Source organism: Amblyomma maculatum, chromosome 11 (assembly GCF_055883805.1).
Source record: "Amblyomma maculatum isolate TAMU_Amacu chromosome 11, ASM5588380v1, whole genome shotgun sequence".
Lineage (NCBI taxonomy): Eukaryota > Metazoa > Arthropoda > Arachnida > Ixodida > Ixodidae > Amblyomma > Amblyomma maculatum.
The window spans coordinates 94,178,125-94,192,687 of NC_139354.1; the positions used below are offsets into that span (position 1 = coordinate 94,178,125).

The 14,563-nt window shown below is 44.7% G+C and overlaps 1 protein-coding gene across 1 annotated transcript; it reads right to left on the reverse strand.

The window, feature by feature from the left end:
- Window positions 1-592: 592 nt before the first annotated feature.
- Window positions 593-14,307, reverse strand: LOC146174420 (uncharacterized). The gene is made up of 6 exons (XM_084583301.1): window positions 13,936-14,307; window positions 13,707-13,869; window positions 5,404-5,451; window positions 2,274-2,309; window positions 1,258-1,401; window positions 593-843 (listed from the first exon to the last, which is right to left on the reverse strand). The coding sequence occupies exons 1-6, from the start codon at window positions 14,090-14,092 to the stop codon at window positions 618-620; spliced, it is 774 nt and encodes a 257-aa protein (XP_084439427.1). The 5' UTR covers window positions 14,093-14,307; the 3' UTR covers window positions 593-617.
- Between the last annotated feature and the right edge of the window lie 256 nt (window positions 14,308-14,563).

Here is a 14,563-nt window from a genome sequence, read left to right on the forward strand (position 1 = left end):
TGCAGTTGTAGTTGCCTACAGTAAACTAGATACAGTTGACCAACTCTTTCCGCAGTGTGAGTGCGCCATGAGAGCCTACGGTGGAGTCACACTGCAAACAGAGCAGAACACAGGCCTGCTCCTTGACGTCGCAAGTTTTTGGCCAACATGACATTTGAGGTATTTCTTGACGCCAAGTAAAAACCTGGCAACAACGAACCGAAACGGCTGCATACTAATAATACGATACCAAGTTATTTAATGCAATTTAGGGCTTCGAACACCATGCCCTATGCTTAAAGAATCGCTACGCACTTTTACAACGCAGATGTACAGCCCAAAACTTTGATGCCCCTACCCCTTTAACGAAACTCGCTTATCAGCCCACATGGGCGTCGACGCCGGCTGGATGATACAGACTATTGCTTAAACATCGGGGCCTGCCATAATTGAGCTGGACAACCATGGACATCAAAGTCGCCTACATAACGCCTCGTAGCTCTGCCTAGACAAAAAAAAGAAAAAAATTTTATGCGTAAACAAGCTTTTTGCTCGAATGAACGAGTTCAGAATGACATGATCCAACAGTTGATGCAAATCCTGTAGGCTTAAATATTTTTCTCGCCGTGGATATTTATTCACTTATTTTCTCCGTACTGTATCTCGTACAAAGCCATATGGCAATTTTTCATCAGCAAATCTTGCTTCTCTGTTGACAGCGACTTTGCAGTTTCCCCCATGAAATTGAAAAACATTGTGCACCGATGGGGCATTTCTCGCTGCGTCACCGCTTTGATGGTATCCAACAGAACTCCGGCCACCTTGTCAATGTCATCATTGGAAGGTGGCTCTTCAATCTTTGTCCTGAAACAAACACAAATACGTTTCCAACTGTTCATATAGAGCCAAATTCTTCCTTCTATGCGAATGCTGGGAAACAAATATGTGGACGGTTTCTAAAAGCAAAAAAAAAAAAAAAGAAAGCTTGAACCATGCCGCGGAAAACAGGTCAAAGGCTTATAATATGGTCAGACCGACTCCGACTGTGATGCGCGCCTTTATTACTTTTGTTTTGCACACAACTAAAATATACCTTTAATCAATCAAACGTGCGCAAAAGCTGCCATTCCTGAGTATCCTTCTGATTACTCCGCGGTAAGAGATCAATTAACGTGTCCTCTGTAGTTTTGAACTTTTGATACAGGTAGCAATGTGGCGTGACACGTGCACAGACGATTTAGAGATGTGTTAAACTACGACATGCGATAAAGTACTTACTCCGGTAAAGGCTGCGCCTCACTGTTCGACACATGTGCGCTGCCGGCGCTGTTTGTACGCGCCCGTTTTCTCTTGTGGTTGGCAGGCTCTGGAGGTTGCGTTTCTTCCGGTTCTTCGATCTCGTCGCCATCTTCAAGAACGTAGCTGAAAAACCAAGCACAGATCTTATGTTAAAATTTAAACAAACGAAGTAATAATGCAGTGCAATGCAGCCCAGTTATGTTTATCAACTTTTAAAGCCCCAGAGCGTCGCCCACTGTGACGGACGCGGTATTTGAGGGCTCCAGAAATTTCGACTACCAAAGGCTTATGCACTGAAATCGCACAGTACATATTTAATCCTATAAGACACCTGGGTCCTATATCACTAAATTCAAACACTGCAGGAAGAAGACAGGCCTGCTAAACATGGAATGGAGCTGCCTAAGTAATAAATTTCACGATCAATGCGCAGTGCCAATTACCGAGGGGCAGGAGGCGGTCCTGTTAAGCTCCGGACTCGAGGAAAAAAAAAACAATCGTAACAACAGAGTGGACAGCAGCCGCAGCAGTCACTATAGATTCCCCAATCTCCCAGCGCAGATTTTCAGTGAGTCAGAACAAGGACGCCTCCCTTTTCGCCACCATAGACACGCTGCTGCAGCGGCCGATATCAAGCCCACGTCCCCGATATAAGCACTCGCGAGCATCTTATTAAGTGAACTAGAGCTTCGGGGCTTAAAAGAAGTTGGATCAGCTCAAGGAAAGTAAAAGCAGGGGAAATCAATCTGCGAAACGAGCCAGCGGGCACAGCGTACATGGCAAATTGCTCTGCGGCTATAGGCGAGTATGATGCGCAGGTATCTTTCGAAATCAAGACTTATTAGAAAGCAGCTCAATTTATCGACTGATTATTACCCTTGTCACTGCCCCCTGAAGCACTGCCATCATCACTTGAAACGTTACGTGAACAATGTTACCAGCGGTACTCACGCATCCATACAAGCAAGCGTATGCACAATTTTAGGCATCCGTACCTTTCGTGATCGTCATCCGGATCCTGGTGGCAAATCCTGCAAGACAAATTTCACGTGTGGTTAATTTACCAACATTTTTGTTGCATATTTTTCGTGCAACCACATTCAACACGCACTTTTTGTTTTGCGAGATTGATAAAGACTAGAAACTTTTGCTCATTGCTTATATATTACTTATTTATGAAAAAAAATGGCCCCGACAGTATGGCAGATGCCCCTGCACGCGGTGTGTATGCAGTTCGTCAAACACAAGATAAAGATGTATTGGCCATGGTAATTCGAGTAGGTTACTGAAATTCGTAACCTTTATATTCAAGTGCTCCTTATACGCTGCATGCTGCAACTGAAAATGGGAAAAGCCTACGGATTGAAGCCTACATACGGCTTACAGCCTATGGTAAAGTACCATAGGTAATGGGACATTTATTGATCAAATTCCATGCTTTTTTTTTTTTGCGTCCGATTCTAAGCTTAGACGCTCAATGTGTGTAGACCCCTGGCCATAGTTAGCGCAATCGACTGACGAGCTCATGACGGCAGTCATTTCGTCTGGCGCTGCTACACAGCACCGAATCCAGCTGCGAGTACGGCAGATATATGTACTGGTTGTCTGCGGCATTGTCACTGCGATCGTGTGTCGCGTACTATTCCTTCGTCATTGACACACAACTTTGCGTCATGATTTGATGTGATGCGCATACAGCCCGTTCGATCGAAATGCCGTCGGCTCAGCGTGTCAGAAATATTCTTGCGGAAAAGAATCCTGATTGGTGGACAGGGCGATGACGTCCCAACCCTATCACCTCGTGCAGGAATTCGAGGACTTTGGAACTCCCTTCATCCGTTTGGAGCGAACGCCTTAAGGTTCAGATGTATGAACTCGTTCTTCACAATGCGACGAATGAAATAACTAATGGAGTTATGTCACCTAACTTATAGATGGCCAACGGTCGATAGGCCCATCGAGCCGTATCTATATTGACCGGTGAAATGATATCGAGGCAGGGCCCTCGCACCTGAGAATAGGTGCGGAGGCTGATGGTACAGGTCTGAGGAGTTGTATTAAGGGGATGTCAGACTTAAAGTAGCTGACAGCACCACATAGACTGATTGCCGCGTAAGAGCTGGCTGGCAGGTTTTTTTCAAAGGATTAGCCTGAGTATTCTATTTGAATAATATGAATGACAGACCAGAGAGTCATCGGCCATTCGACATCGCAACTATGTTCACAGCGCTAGTGTGGGTACCACGCTTGACTAGTAAAAAGCAGTGTACACGTTAATTGTCTTACTGTAGCAAGAATACCTAATCTGTCCGCATAAGTTTCGGAAAAAAAAAATCTGAGTATTTATCGTAATATTTTCATAAAGACCAACAGTTAAAATTCTACCTGATCTGATAAGCGCGTTTACTGTGATCTATGCAGACACAAGTGGTAGGGTGGAAACTGGTGCTTCATGAACACTCTATAGGAAGCCGATTTGTAGAAGGTTGTAATGACCTCCACGATTTGTAGCGTGTTGCCTGCGAAGCGCGACCGACATTAGGTAAGAATATTCATCTAGAATTCTTCCCTCAGTCTAGCTACAATTTGGTTAACGTAGAATATGTGGTCCGCGATAGATTATGCATGCACCATGATTACTATAGCCCAAAAACGAAGTTGGTTGACAAAAATGCTTACCGGCGTACAGCTTTGCGTGTCTGCGTGTCAGATCAACGGCTGTTAGCGACGCCGCGCAGGTACGCTATAAGGAACGCTATCTTTAAGAGTTCGCCATTCTTTCAGTGTTATCGAGGCAGAAGCATCACTTTCATCATTCCTAGTCAATCGCATAGGAACTGCAGTGGGGTCTATAAAAAGCTGTTCGAGTTCCGCAAACGGGCTTTAGAAGAGCGATGGTTATTTGATTCGCTTATGAACGCTTCGCGGACTCATGCAAATCAATTTTTCCGTAACGAATTATTAATATAGGTACTCATTCGTCCGAATAAAAAACTTAAGTGTATGTACGCCACCACGCAACTGAGGGCAAAGACTTGGCAGACCTCAAAACAGCTATTCCCCAACGCAGGTGAGCGAGCAGGCCCTCGATCAACTTTACGACGCGAGTGCTACCCGTGAAGGATACCACGTTCATGGCATGCAATGCTGTTAAAGCATAAGCACTTGCCTATGACTGAATCTTCGATATGAACCAGGTGACAGGGCAGCAGCCATCAGCTGCCCATTTTTAATTTCTTCGCGGTGAAGAACGATATACTGGAAGCCCGCAGCAAGTACACCAACTCTCTCATGCCACAGGTAGTTCTGCCAGCGACATTTTCTATGCTGTCGCAGTGCAGATTCTCTGAGGCCATCGACAGCAATGAAAAAAAAAAAATTTAATAACGAAGAATAAATTGCGGGCTCCCCATAATAGCAGTACCTGCATATCTTGCTCGAAAGCCCACTTGCCGCACTCAGAGCTGGTATCAGTGCAGCGTAGTAGCGCTACAGAAAGGCTGATCGTCACGAGCTCGTGAGCCGATTGTCTAGTTTTGGAGTCGAATCGGAAAAACCAGAAATTTGATTGATAAATATATCGAAAACTATAGGTCCTAAGCATTTCCTGTAAACGTGAAAACACCCTCCTGTATATCAACGTGTCGTAGTTTAGAAGCACGTGAGTGAATAAAATGTAAATATACAATAAAACACATCCCTGCCAAGACACAAAAGCCCTCTTGTACAGATTGCACATGCTTACACGCGTTCCTGTAAACGATGCCTGCAGTATATACAATTAAATAAATAAGTATCCAGTCCTATATTACGCACACACAAAATATACACTAAACCGTTTTCACGTCGCCGCTGCCATTTTGCTTCTCGGCTGCCGCACCAAACAGCGAGAGGAGGAAAGGGCACTATGCTGCTCTCCTCCCTGTCCATGAAAACGGTCTATAAAAGCGAATTATAAACTACTGTAGTGGCTGATCCTGCTTATATTTAAGGCTGCAAGGCCCGACGGGATTCCTGTCATGAACTGAACTAAACACAGTTTTTCAACTTACACAATTTTGAGCCCTAAAGTTACTGTAAAGGCAGAGATAAGTTGTCGGCCATGTGCAAAATAAATGTACTTGCCTGTCGTCATTCGATGCGTCCAGATGCAGCATGATATTCTCGCTAGTACTGGAAAGAAAAAATCAAGGCAGTGCACAATTTTATAGGCAAAGTGAGTGGAATCCATCTCCCAAAGCAGTGGCACGCTAATTTCCGGCTAAAACTCCTCAGCCAGATAAATATTACTATAGGAACTAAAAGTTCATCGGCAGCCCTTGAAAGGCTATGCTGTAATGTTGTATACAAGAATTCGGTTTACATTGCGGTATAAAAAAGCATTTGCTGATTCACTTTTCGAAGCTCCGCATGAGCATCCTTAGGGAGCGCTTAGTGCTCAATAATGAATAAAATTACGCCCTCCACAAATTTTCGAGCAGAACATTTAGTAAGCGAAAGTTATCTAGTACCATGTGACGACGACTTCAAAATTAGCACGGTAGACGCAGAACAGATGTTACTTAAGCTAAACTACGCTCCTTTGTCAAATCAGCAATAAAAAAGTCACACTAATTTAGCAGTTAGTTATCTGTCGTATAGAATAAAAGGCGACAGCACTTAAAAACTGCAGAACAGCACTTAAAAATGCGTAGAAGCGGGTGCTGCGCATTTTTTCTATTTATTTAGCTTACCGCAGCCGGACCGAGCGTCTAAAAGCGCTACTAACATTGCACGTTTACTTTTTTTTTCATATTTTTGAGCAACCCTCAAGCTTTAAAAATATTCGTCGCCTGCGGACCAGAAAGCCGTTCGAGTTGCAAGATGAAAACGGGGTGAGGACTAATCATCTGCACCCGTTCAAGCACCGCTTAGCTGAGCTGTCATCTCTGAAAAAAGAAGTCGTCAGTAATACTATCACGAACATACAATCTGGATTCTCAACTGAGCCGTGGTAGATTCCTTTTAGGCGTATAGTGTTTAAAAGCAGGCCCAATCGCGAAGGTGGCTTATTTACAAGATTTATAACCCGACCAGGCTAGACCAGCTTTCATCGTCGGCAGGCACTCCCGCGTTCCTGCCAGCAGACTCTCCCCCCCCCCCTCCCCCTCCCCTTTCCTCTTTGCAGCACTGAATGGAGGTGCGCTGAGTGGGCTATCTTTTGTTTCAGGACGGAGTGAAAGGAAGGTTACAAAAAAAAAAAAAACGCTTTTGACATGGAGCTCGCAAAGCTGATTTGCCCAGGTCAGAAAAGTAAGTCACGTGTTTCAAATAGTCAGTGGTTTGGAAAAATTGGTCTGAAGTACATGCTCAGAAGCTATCGAAGTAGAAGTTTTGACACTAAGGTAGCGTATCATGAAGTGAATTTCAGAAAAATAAATCAAGTTATTGACATTCTAGTGGAAATCAAGAAGAAGAAATGGACATGGGCAGGACATGTAGTGCGAAGAGAGGATAACCGATGGTTGCTTAGGGTAACAAACCGGATTCCAAGGGAAGAAAAGCGTAGCAGGGGGCGGCAGAAAGTAAGGTGGGCGGATGAGGTTAAGAAGTTCGCAGGGGTCAAGTCGATGCAGCTAGCACAGAACCGGGTTAAGTGGAGAAATATGGGAGAGGCCTTCGCCCTGCAGAGGGTTATAATCATGTTGATGATGATGATGATAATGTCTCTTTTTGCGCGGCGTATTAACGTCGAAACTGACGTAAGCAGAGAAAACATGGCGCGCCACGCGTGAACAATCGCTGCCTCCTTTTATTTGTGCAAAGTAGAACGAATGGAAGGCGGCTCCGTCGAAAATGCAACAAATCCTTACTGGAAGAATGAGCGATGCTACAGCGAATGAAGAACACTCTGAAAGTGCGATGCCATTTCGAATGTAAACAATAAGTCTGGAAAGAGAGATAACCACGCTCTCCCCCTGCCCGCACTGGGTGCATTCTAATTACAGTTTTTACACGGGCCCCACGCGTTTCGCCTTCATCAAAACGCAGCCGGTGCAGCTGGGTTGTACACGGATAGTCGACTAGGCAGTCGAGCGCGCCGCTGAGGCGGGGTCCTTTCAACCGGTCTGCCCCGGCGCACTGGAGGGGAGGGAAGGGCCCTCAGGCTGCCGCGCCGGGGCAACAAAGCAAAACGGGGTGCAGGACCAACAAAACAGGAAGTGTACGTGTGCCGTGCATAAAGGCCCGTCCGAAGCTCGGTCCCACGGAACGGGAAGACATCCACCGAGGTTGAAACAAGTGAAAGTGGCTCCAGTCGATGCCGAATGCGCCGCGCAAAGCAATGGATGTTCAGATCGGAAGAGTACTATGCATACTGAAATACATAGATAAATGACACTGCCACGACATTAGTAGCCGAACTATCGCTGTGGAAGTTTTAATACGGAGAAGACTACCCATAGTAGTCTTGCCTAGCTTGTGGAGCAGTCGCTTAGCAAATGCATAACAGCTGCAAACCAACGCACTACCGAGACACAGGCACGTTACACAGTCTCGCCCTGTACTCGCGCAGCCTATCAATAGAAGCAAATCCAGATTAAATTGCTGAAAATGTGTGTCGTTTACAGCAAACTAGAGAAAACGGTAGCCGACAGAAAAGCAAAAGTTGTTCAACACAACACCGTTCTCGCTCAAGAGTAGAATTTTGTTGCGAAAGCAATATTACGCCAGTCTAACCACTCGTCGCTGCGTGCTGTATCCATGCCCTTATCTAAACAGAAAAAGAAGAAGAGGAAGTAGTAGAAGAAGAAGAACGTTCGGTGACCCGCAGCTAATGCTTCCGCTCCATATTCGGTTCAGCAGCGTTGAACCCTTCTAACATTTTTCCCCAATATATTCTTCTTTTTTGGTTCCAGCAGGAGACGGAAGAAAACAGATTTGAAGGCTCACAACTTCAAAGCAAGCGCCAGACTTAAAAATTGTTATAATGATGGAAAACGTTGAAAGATCAATAAAAGAGACATGGAACAATGTATGGCTTAAACTCTGCCAGCCCAGCTGACATTTTTGTAGGGCCGTTAAAATTAACACTGATGTTAACTTTAAATCAATGGCCAGCCCAAAGTGTCATAACCGCCTGCTCAGTGGGCACAAACAGAAAGCACCGTATTTTTGGTTGTGATGAAAAAAATATTCCGCAAATATTGATGCTGTTAGTCAGTCTCGTAAAAAAGATTCTTCGACGAAAGATGTTTAGCCTAGACACGCTGTCAGAAAAAATAAACGCATTCCCATCGATGTCCATACTAGGATCTTGATTTTCACTTGGTATATGGGCTCAAGAATGAATTTCTTGTGCAAATAAATTTATAAAAAGTAAGATGCAGACAAAGTTTTACAGGAGCGAGATTGTTCCGTGTCTAGCACTTCGAGAACAGACAAACCTTGATTTCTCTGTGGACTCCGTGAGATTTGTTCCAAAGATTAGTTAAAATCAAGCTGCATGCAACTATGTGCGGACCTAGCACGACAGACGCATAATTTCAGTCAACAAACTTGAAAACACAACCATCGCCGACTCATTCATGACAAAGCTCTGGCATTGCCTGACCTGATCCCGGCTAATTGGCTTCCGTTACCGGTGTTAACTACAGTTCTCAGGAACACACCACCCTTCTACTAGCCTTAACAGAGTGAAAAAGCGCAGGAAAGGCTGTCATTCCACTGCGCGTTATGCATATGTCTGCACGGAAAATGCGTGTTAACACTATCATTGGGGCCAGTAGGTTTGGTAAACCCGTCCCAAGCAACAAATATAGATGAGAACTCCCGCCGTGATGACCACTATCACTATCAGTAGAACAGTGTCATCTGCCTTCTTTATGAGATGATACCTCATGGCACAGTGCTAATGTGGCTACCCACGTGCACGTAGGCAATGCAGGACTCAGTACATTGGGCAACCTGTTATACCATTAAGAATTCGAATAAACAATCAGGTAGCATGCATACGAATGAACCTGAGCCTCCCTCTTCCAAACCTGCAATTAATCTTCGATAGCTTTTCGATAACGTCTTAGTTACAGCACTCTAATCGTGGATAAAAACGCACGGCGGCGAAAACTGTGTTGTACGTGATCTGCGAATACAATACAACCTTAAGGAGCCTCAACGATTGCGTAGGGAGGTGGTCATGCTCACATATATCTGAGCATCGGAAAGTAAGCCTACCATGCTATAAACGAACAAGCAAATATTTCTGTCATATATAACAGTAAATGCAGAGCTATCGAAAAGACGATGTGTAGCGAAAGCTTTTACATTTTCGATTACCCATTTTCATACTCACACGATTCTTACTTTCTATAGTATAGAATGACGGAATGACTTATATAATCTGATCGTTCATCCTTACGGCTTCATCATAGTCGCGCTATAAACAAAATACACGTGCCGTTGTTAGAGCAGGGTGTAAAGCGGGAATGTTCTTCCTTGTCAAGAAACAAGGCCTGACACTAGAGAATCGCAAGAACGCAGCCCGGCAAAAATGTTGCCGTATGCAAGAAATTTTCCCCAAAATATTTACTTTTTAAGTATTGTTTCAAACCTGATGTTAACTAACCTCTGAAGTAACTGCTGATTAATTCCTTTCAGCTCTTTACGTAAATGGGGGCTACTCTGCTCGAAGTGAATGCGCTTTGAACAAACACACACACAAAAAAAGCACGCTTACTGGCTTTCGTTATATGGTGGTGTGAAATGAAAGGGAAACTGAAATGAAAGCTAGCCAATGCAAATATATGACAAAAGACGTACTTTACTTGAATGTAGTCTTCATGACCATTTAGACATTTGTCCCACTGACTAACGAGTCGCGTGATTTCAATCTCATAAAACTCCTTTGGTTGCTGCTTCAAAAAGTCTATATTGACTCTTTCAGGTCATCATCCGACACGAATCTGGTTCCCTTCAGCTGTTTTTTCAATTGCCCACTTTCTTTGGGGACGGAGAATTCGAATGTTTCCACTGTAAACTTTGCCGTCGTGTTTCAGGATCGTAGTGGTGGAGCCAAGATTCGTCCCCGGCCACAATTGCAGATAAGAAGTCGTCACCCTAATTGCGATACCGGATCAGATGAGTCAAGGCAGCGTCCAACCTCTCTGTCTCCTGGCGGTCGTTCAAAATGTTAGGCATTCATTGCGCACAGAAGAGCCGATAACCGAGATGGTCCTGAATTATAATGTGAACCGAACCGTGACTGATTTTCAAGCGCTCTACCAGTTCATCGATGTTTGTCCTTCGATCGTGTCTAATCAGATTATCAACCTTTGCAGCTGTGTTGGGGGTGATTACACGGTGGCTTTGGCCCGGTATTGGATCGTCTTTGCAACATTCACGTCCTTCTTTGAACTATTTGCTCCAAAGCTTCACCGAGGGCGGCGCATTGCAGTGTTCACCATACACGACAACTAATTCATTGTTGGGAATTACATCCAAGTGTCAAAAACCTCACGACACCCCGCTGTTCAACTTTTGCAGCGTCGTGCATCATATCACGCCATCATGTTCAATCCAGTGTATAAGAGCATTAAAGAACAATTATCCTCACACCTGCGTGTCACTTTCGTAAATGAGAGATGCCTGTGCGTAAGCGCATGCTTCGCAGATAATGGATCGAACCATTATTGCGCGGGGTGGGTTGGCTCACTTTCATTTCACTCGCCCTCGCAAATGTAGTGGCTGTCAGGTGTCGCATAATGAGGGAGGGGGAGTCGTGTATCACGGGTTGAATTAGCATAATCGTGTTCTTGGGAAAGGTCAAATTAAAGCATGACGCAATGCGCACATGACAAGGGGGACCTTTTTCATAAAAAGAAGCCACGCTTTATCGCTGAAATCGCAACCTGTGTGTAGTTGTTTTGGTTTTGCAATGGAGAACGGGAAAGGTAAAGGGAGTCTAGCGTGAAAAATTCTAAAAGGTTCCGAATTACGTACAGAACATTGAACTTTTCCACCAGAAAATGATTTTGAAGTTAAAATGTTCACCGACTTGAACTAGCCAATTATGAGCATTGTGTAAAAAGGAGCGCAAAACAAACGCAATGCTTTCTTTGTGGGCGGCAAGAAAAAAAGAAGCTGAAACAAGTTTGAACTGGAAGTCATGCTTGTGACGTGTGCGAGGCATTTGAAAACAAGTCGTTAGGCAATGTGAATACATCGTGTACTGGCCGTTAGTCGAAATGGACGTTCCGAAAAAAATTTCTGCGCAGGCACCACAAAGAATCAAAATAGGAAAAAATAAAGAGGTAATGTTATGCGAGATCCGGATAACGCCCACAAGTGCTTCTTGCAGGGATAGAGACGGCTTGCTACCATATTCTTCTCGCTAATCAGTGATTTGCGGAGCATCCACATTCTCGCTAGTTAGCTGGTCTTTGTTTCTGGCCATGATAGATCTCTTTAAAAAAAATTACGGCATGCTACCACGTTTATACTAGTTAAAGGCTAAAATATTTATATTCTATAGTTTCACTTTTGTATGTTCTGGGAGCCCTTCAGTTAAACACCTTCCAGGCTAGCCGGTGTACTCCCACCGCAAGAACGTGTGATGCACACGATGCCGTCTGTACTTCTGACCAATTTTGTTTTGTGGTTAAAAGCTGACTGAAGAATTTGAGATTTTCTTATCGGTGGGCACAAGGCTAAGCTTAGCACATCTAGATGACATGAAAAAATCGCACCCGTTGACTTCAATTAGACTTTCCTTAGAAAGATTATCTATCGAATTGCCGAGAAATACGAGAAAGGAAGCAGCGGTACGTTCTGCCGTATTTGTCCTAATTGTTATGGTCACAATCGTAAGCAGGCCCAATCTAAATCCTAGATTGCACTGGCCCCCTGAGAAGTGGTGAATTGTACTAAATGCATTGTAACCCTACGGTGGTAACTGTACTAAATGCGGGCATGTGAGGTCCTGTGAATACAGAACGAGATGAAAACATACAGTGAAAGTTAACGCTTCATATAGCACGTAGTTTAGTTCAATGTCGTTCTTGATAAATGTTGTACTGCGGCCAGAGACAAAGACGAAACACCTTTCGAACTTGTGGACGCTGTGCAGGTTACCACTCTACAAGAAAACTGTGTCAGTGATCTGTCCATCTGTCAAAATAACATTTCTTAGGGGATGCAGCAAGGTGACACTGGACGTGATCTGAGTTTAAACATTTTCTTCTCTTCTGCTCATAGTCTTGACATATCACATTCGCTACAGCAGTCTCGGTAATATAGCAGTCAGCAGTAGGTGTGCATAATGTGCGCCTGGACTCTTCGTCAGTCGTTCCGTCTCTTTTTTTTCTTCCCAAGCCTATTATGCCATGTGTCATCGAACTACCCAAGAATCATGCAGTTTTCACCAGACGTATGCGAAATTCCCGCCAGGCCCTTTGCAATAAGCATCTTCCCCCCTAATAAAACTTGAACCGACAGTTTGAAGCTTCCGCGTGTAGTAAAAAAAAAAAACAAATTTCTTTGCCAGCAACCACCCTCTTTCTGCCTTTCAAGTCAAAATAAAATTGCTAGCACTTCTTCGCAGTTCACTTCTGATGTTTCCAGTTGTCCCACACGGCACTGTTATTCAATTTAGAACATTCATTAATCTTATATAACCTAACTATTCCACTGATACAAGTCTGTTGGAGCGCAACCACCACGTCTTTTTTTTTTCTTTATTAATGTCTACGCAGTGGAAATAAATAGGAAAACGAATTTATGAAAGGCCGAAAGACGTCCCGTCTTCCAGCCTTTCATAAGATATCAGTCACGAAATGGTTTGAGATCAAACTTTACACGCTGAAATCAAAGGTCACGGCCGGCATCAGATATCACCAGTCGTAGAAAATGACATGCTCATCGTTCAAACCAATAGATCCTCTAGTAAGCTTTCCGCGACTACATAGGAAAGCTTCGCCGATGTTGATAACAGTTTGTTCTTTTAAAGTACATGCTATAATTAGACCAAGAACCTTGTTCATTGAACGTATGCGCCCGATACTTAGAGTAAATTTATATGCATAAATATCTTAATACGCAATGTGGAAGCGCTGGTTAGATAATTTATAACTGCATGAAATGAAAATTATAGTTATATCCTCACGACCAGAGTATGTTCGGAAATGGGCACGTGTAAAAGACAATAACACTGAAATTATTTTTTCCAATATAGCTGAAGTGACACTACATCGCTTTAATCTGGATTCTGCATCCATTCTATATGTGCGACCACAGTGACTGAATTCAGGCAAGAAAAGGCGTAAGGTAGCTCGTGTAATTGCAACCTGAAAAAGTGAATGCGCTGAATACAGAATGATTCCTGCAATAAATGAACGTTAAGCTGATGACAAGTCTACGTCTGACAAGTAATTACAATTTAGGTGCGTGCCACTCACGTGTCTAGGCGGTCCTTCGACAACATGGCGTCTAGTGCGTCATAATAACGCCACGTGATCTTTGGCAGATCCTCTCCGCCCGGTTTCCTCGATGCCTCCACCAGATTCTTGAGACGTCTCCAGCGATCCTTCAAGTTTGCAAACTTCTTCATTGCAACTTTAGCTGAAAAAGAAAACAAGAAATTTAAGTCAGTGCATGCAGATAAGAAACACATTGTGTGCAACTCACCAGGGATGCCCATTTGTTTTCCAATTATCGCCCACCGCCTTTCCTTCAGCTCGATGTCTTTGAAGCCCAGCTCTCTGTTGTCGTAAAGGAATCGATACGGCTTCACGAGTGCTATGAAGACATGTGCGTTGAAACGCGGTTCAGGGACAGCCACCATAGCTAGTACGGCGACAGCAAAATGGCTGCAGACGCGGCGAGACTGTTTTGCTTGCGTAGCTGGAAGGAGCGGCCTGTCTGCCAGACGCCGTCGCCGTGCCGGGGAGGTAACGTTCAATGGCGGTGGCGTGCCGTGCAGCGGGGAAGGCAATCCGGCGAGAGCGCCCTCTCCCGAGGCGGCAACCGGTTCCGCGACGGCGACGAGACGGGGGAGAAAACAGCTGTGGGAACGAGGCCCCCGAGCGCCGCCTGCCGCCCTCGTCTGGCGAATTCCAGGAAACGAAACGAGCGCGTGAGAGCGAGGGGAGCGCGTAGGCAGCGGTGTAGAAGTAGTGGTGAGGAGAAGTGTGAGTGTATTGTGTATGGAGGGGGGAGGTGGAAGGATGTTTTGTCGACCTTCATAGACCCGGCGCCGCTCCCTTCCAACCGCGAAAGCAACCGCTGAAGCGACCGCGGAGCGCGGTTCTTTTGA

Bases quoted from the DNA above. Each gene is read 5' to 3' on its own strand.
- LOC146174420 (XM_084583301.1), bottom strand. From the start codon at position 14,092: ATGGTGGCTGTCCCTGAACCGCGTTTCAACGCACATGTCTTCATAGCA. The intron at 1,402-2,273 runs GTACGGATGCCT...TTGGTTTTTCAG, and splicing joins CCGGATGACGATCACGAAAG to CTACGTTCTTGAAGATGGCG. The intron at 844-1,257 runs GTAAGTACTTTA...TGTTTGTTTCAG, and splicing joins GAGGCGCAGCCTTTACCGGA to GACAAAGATTGAAGAGCCAC.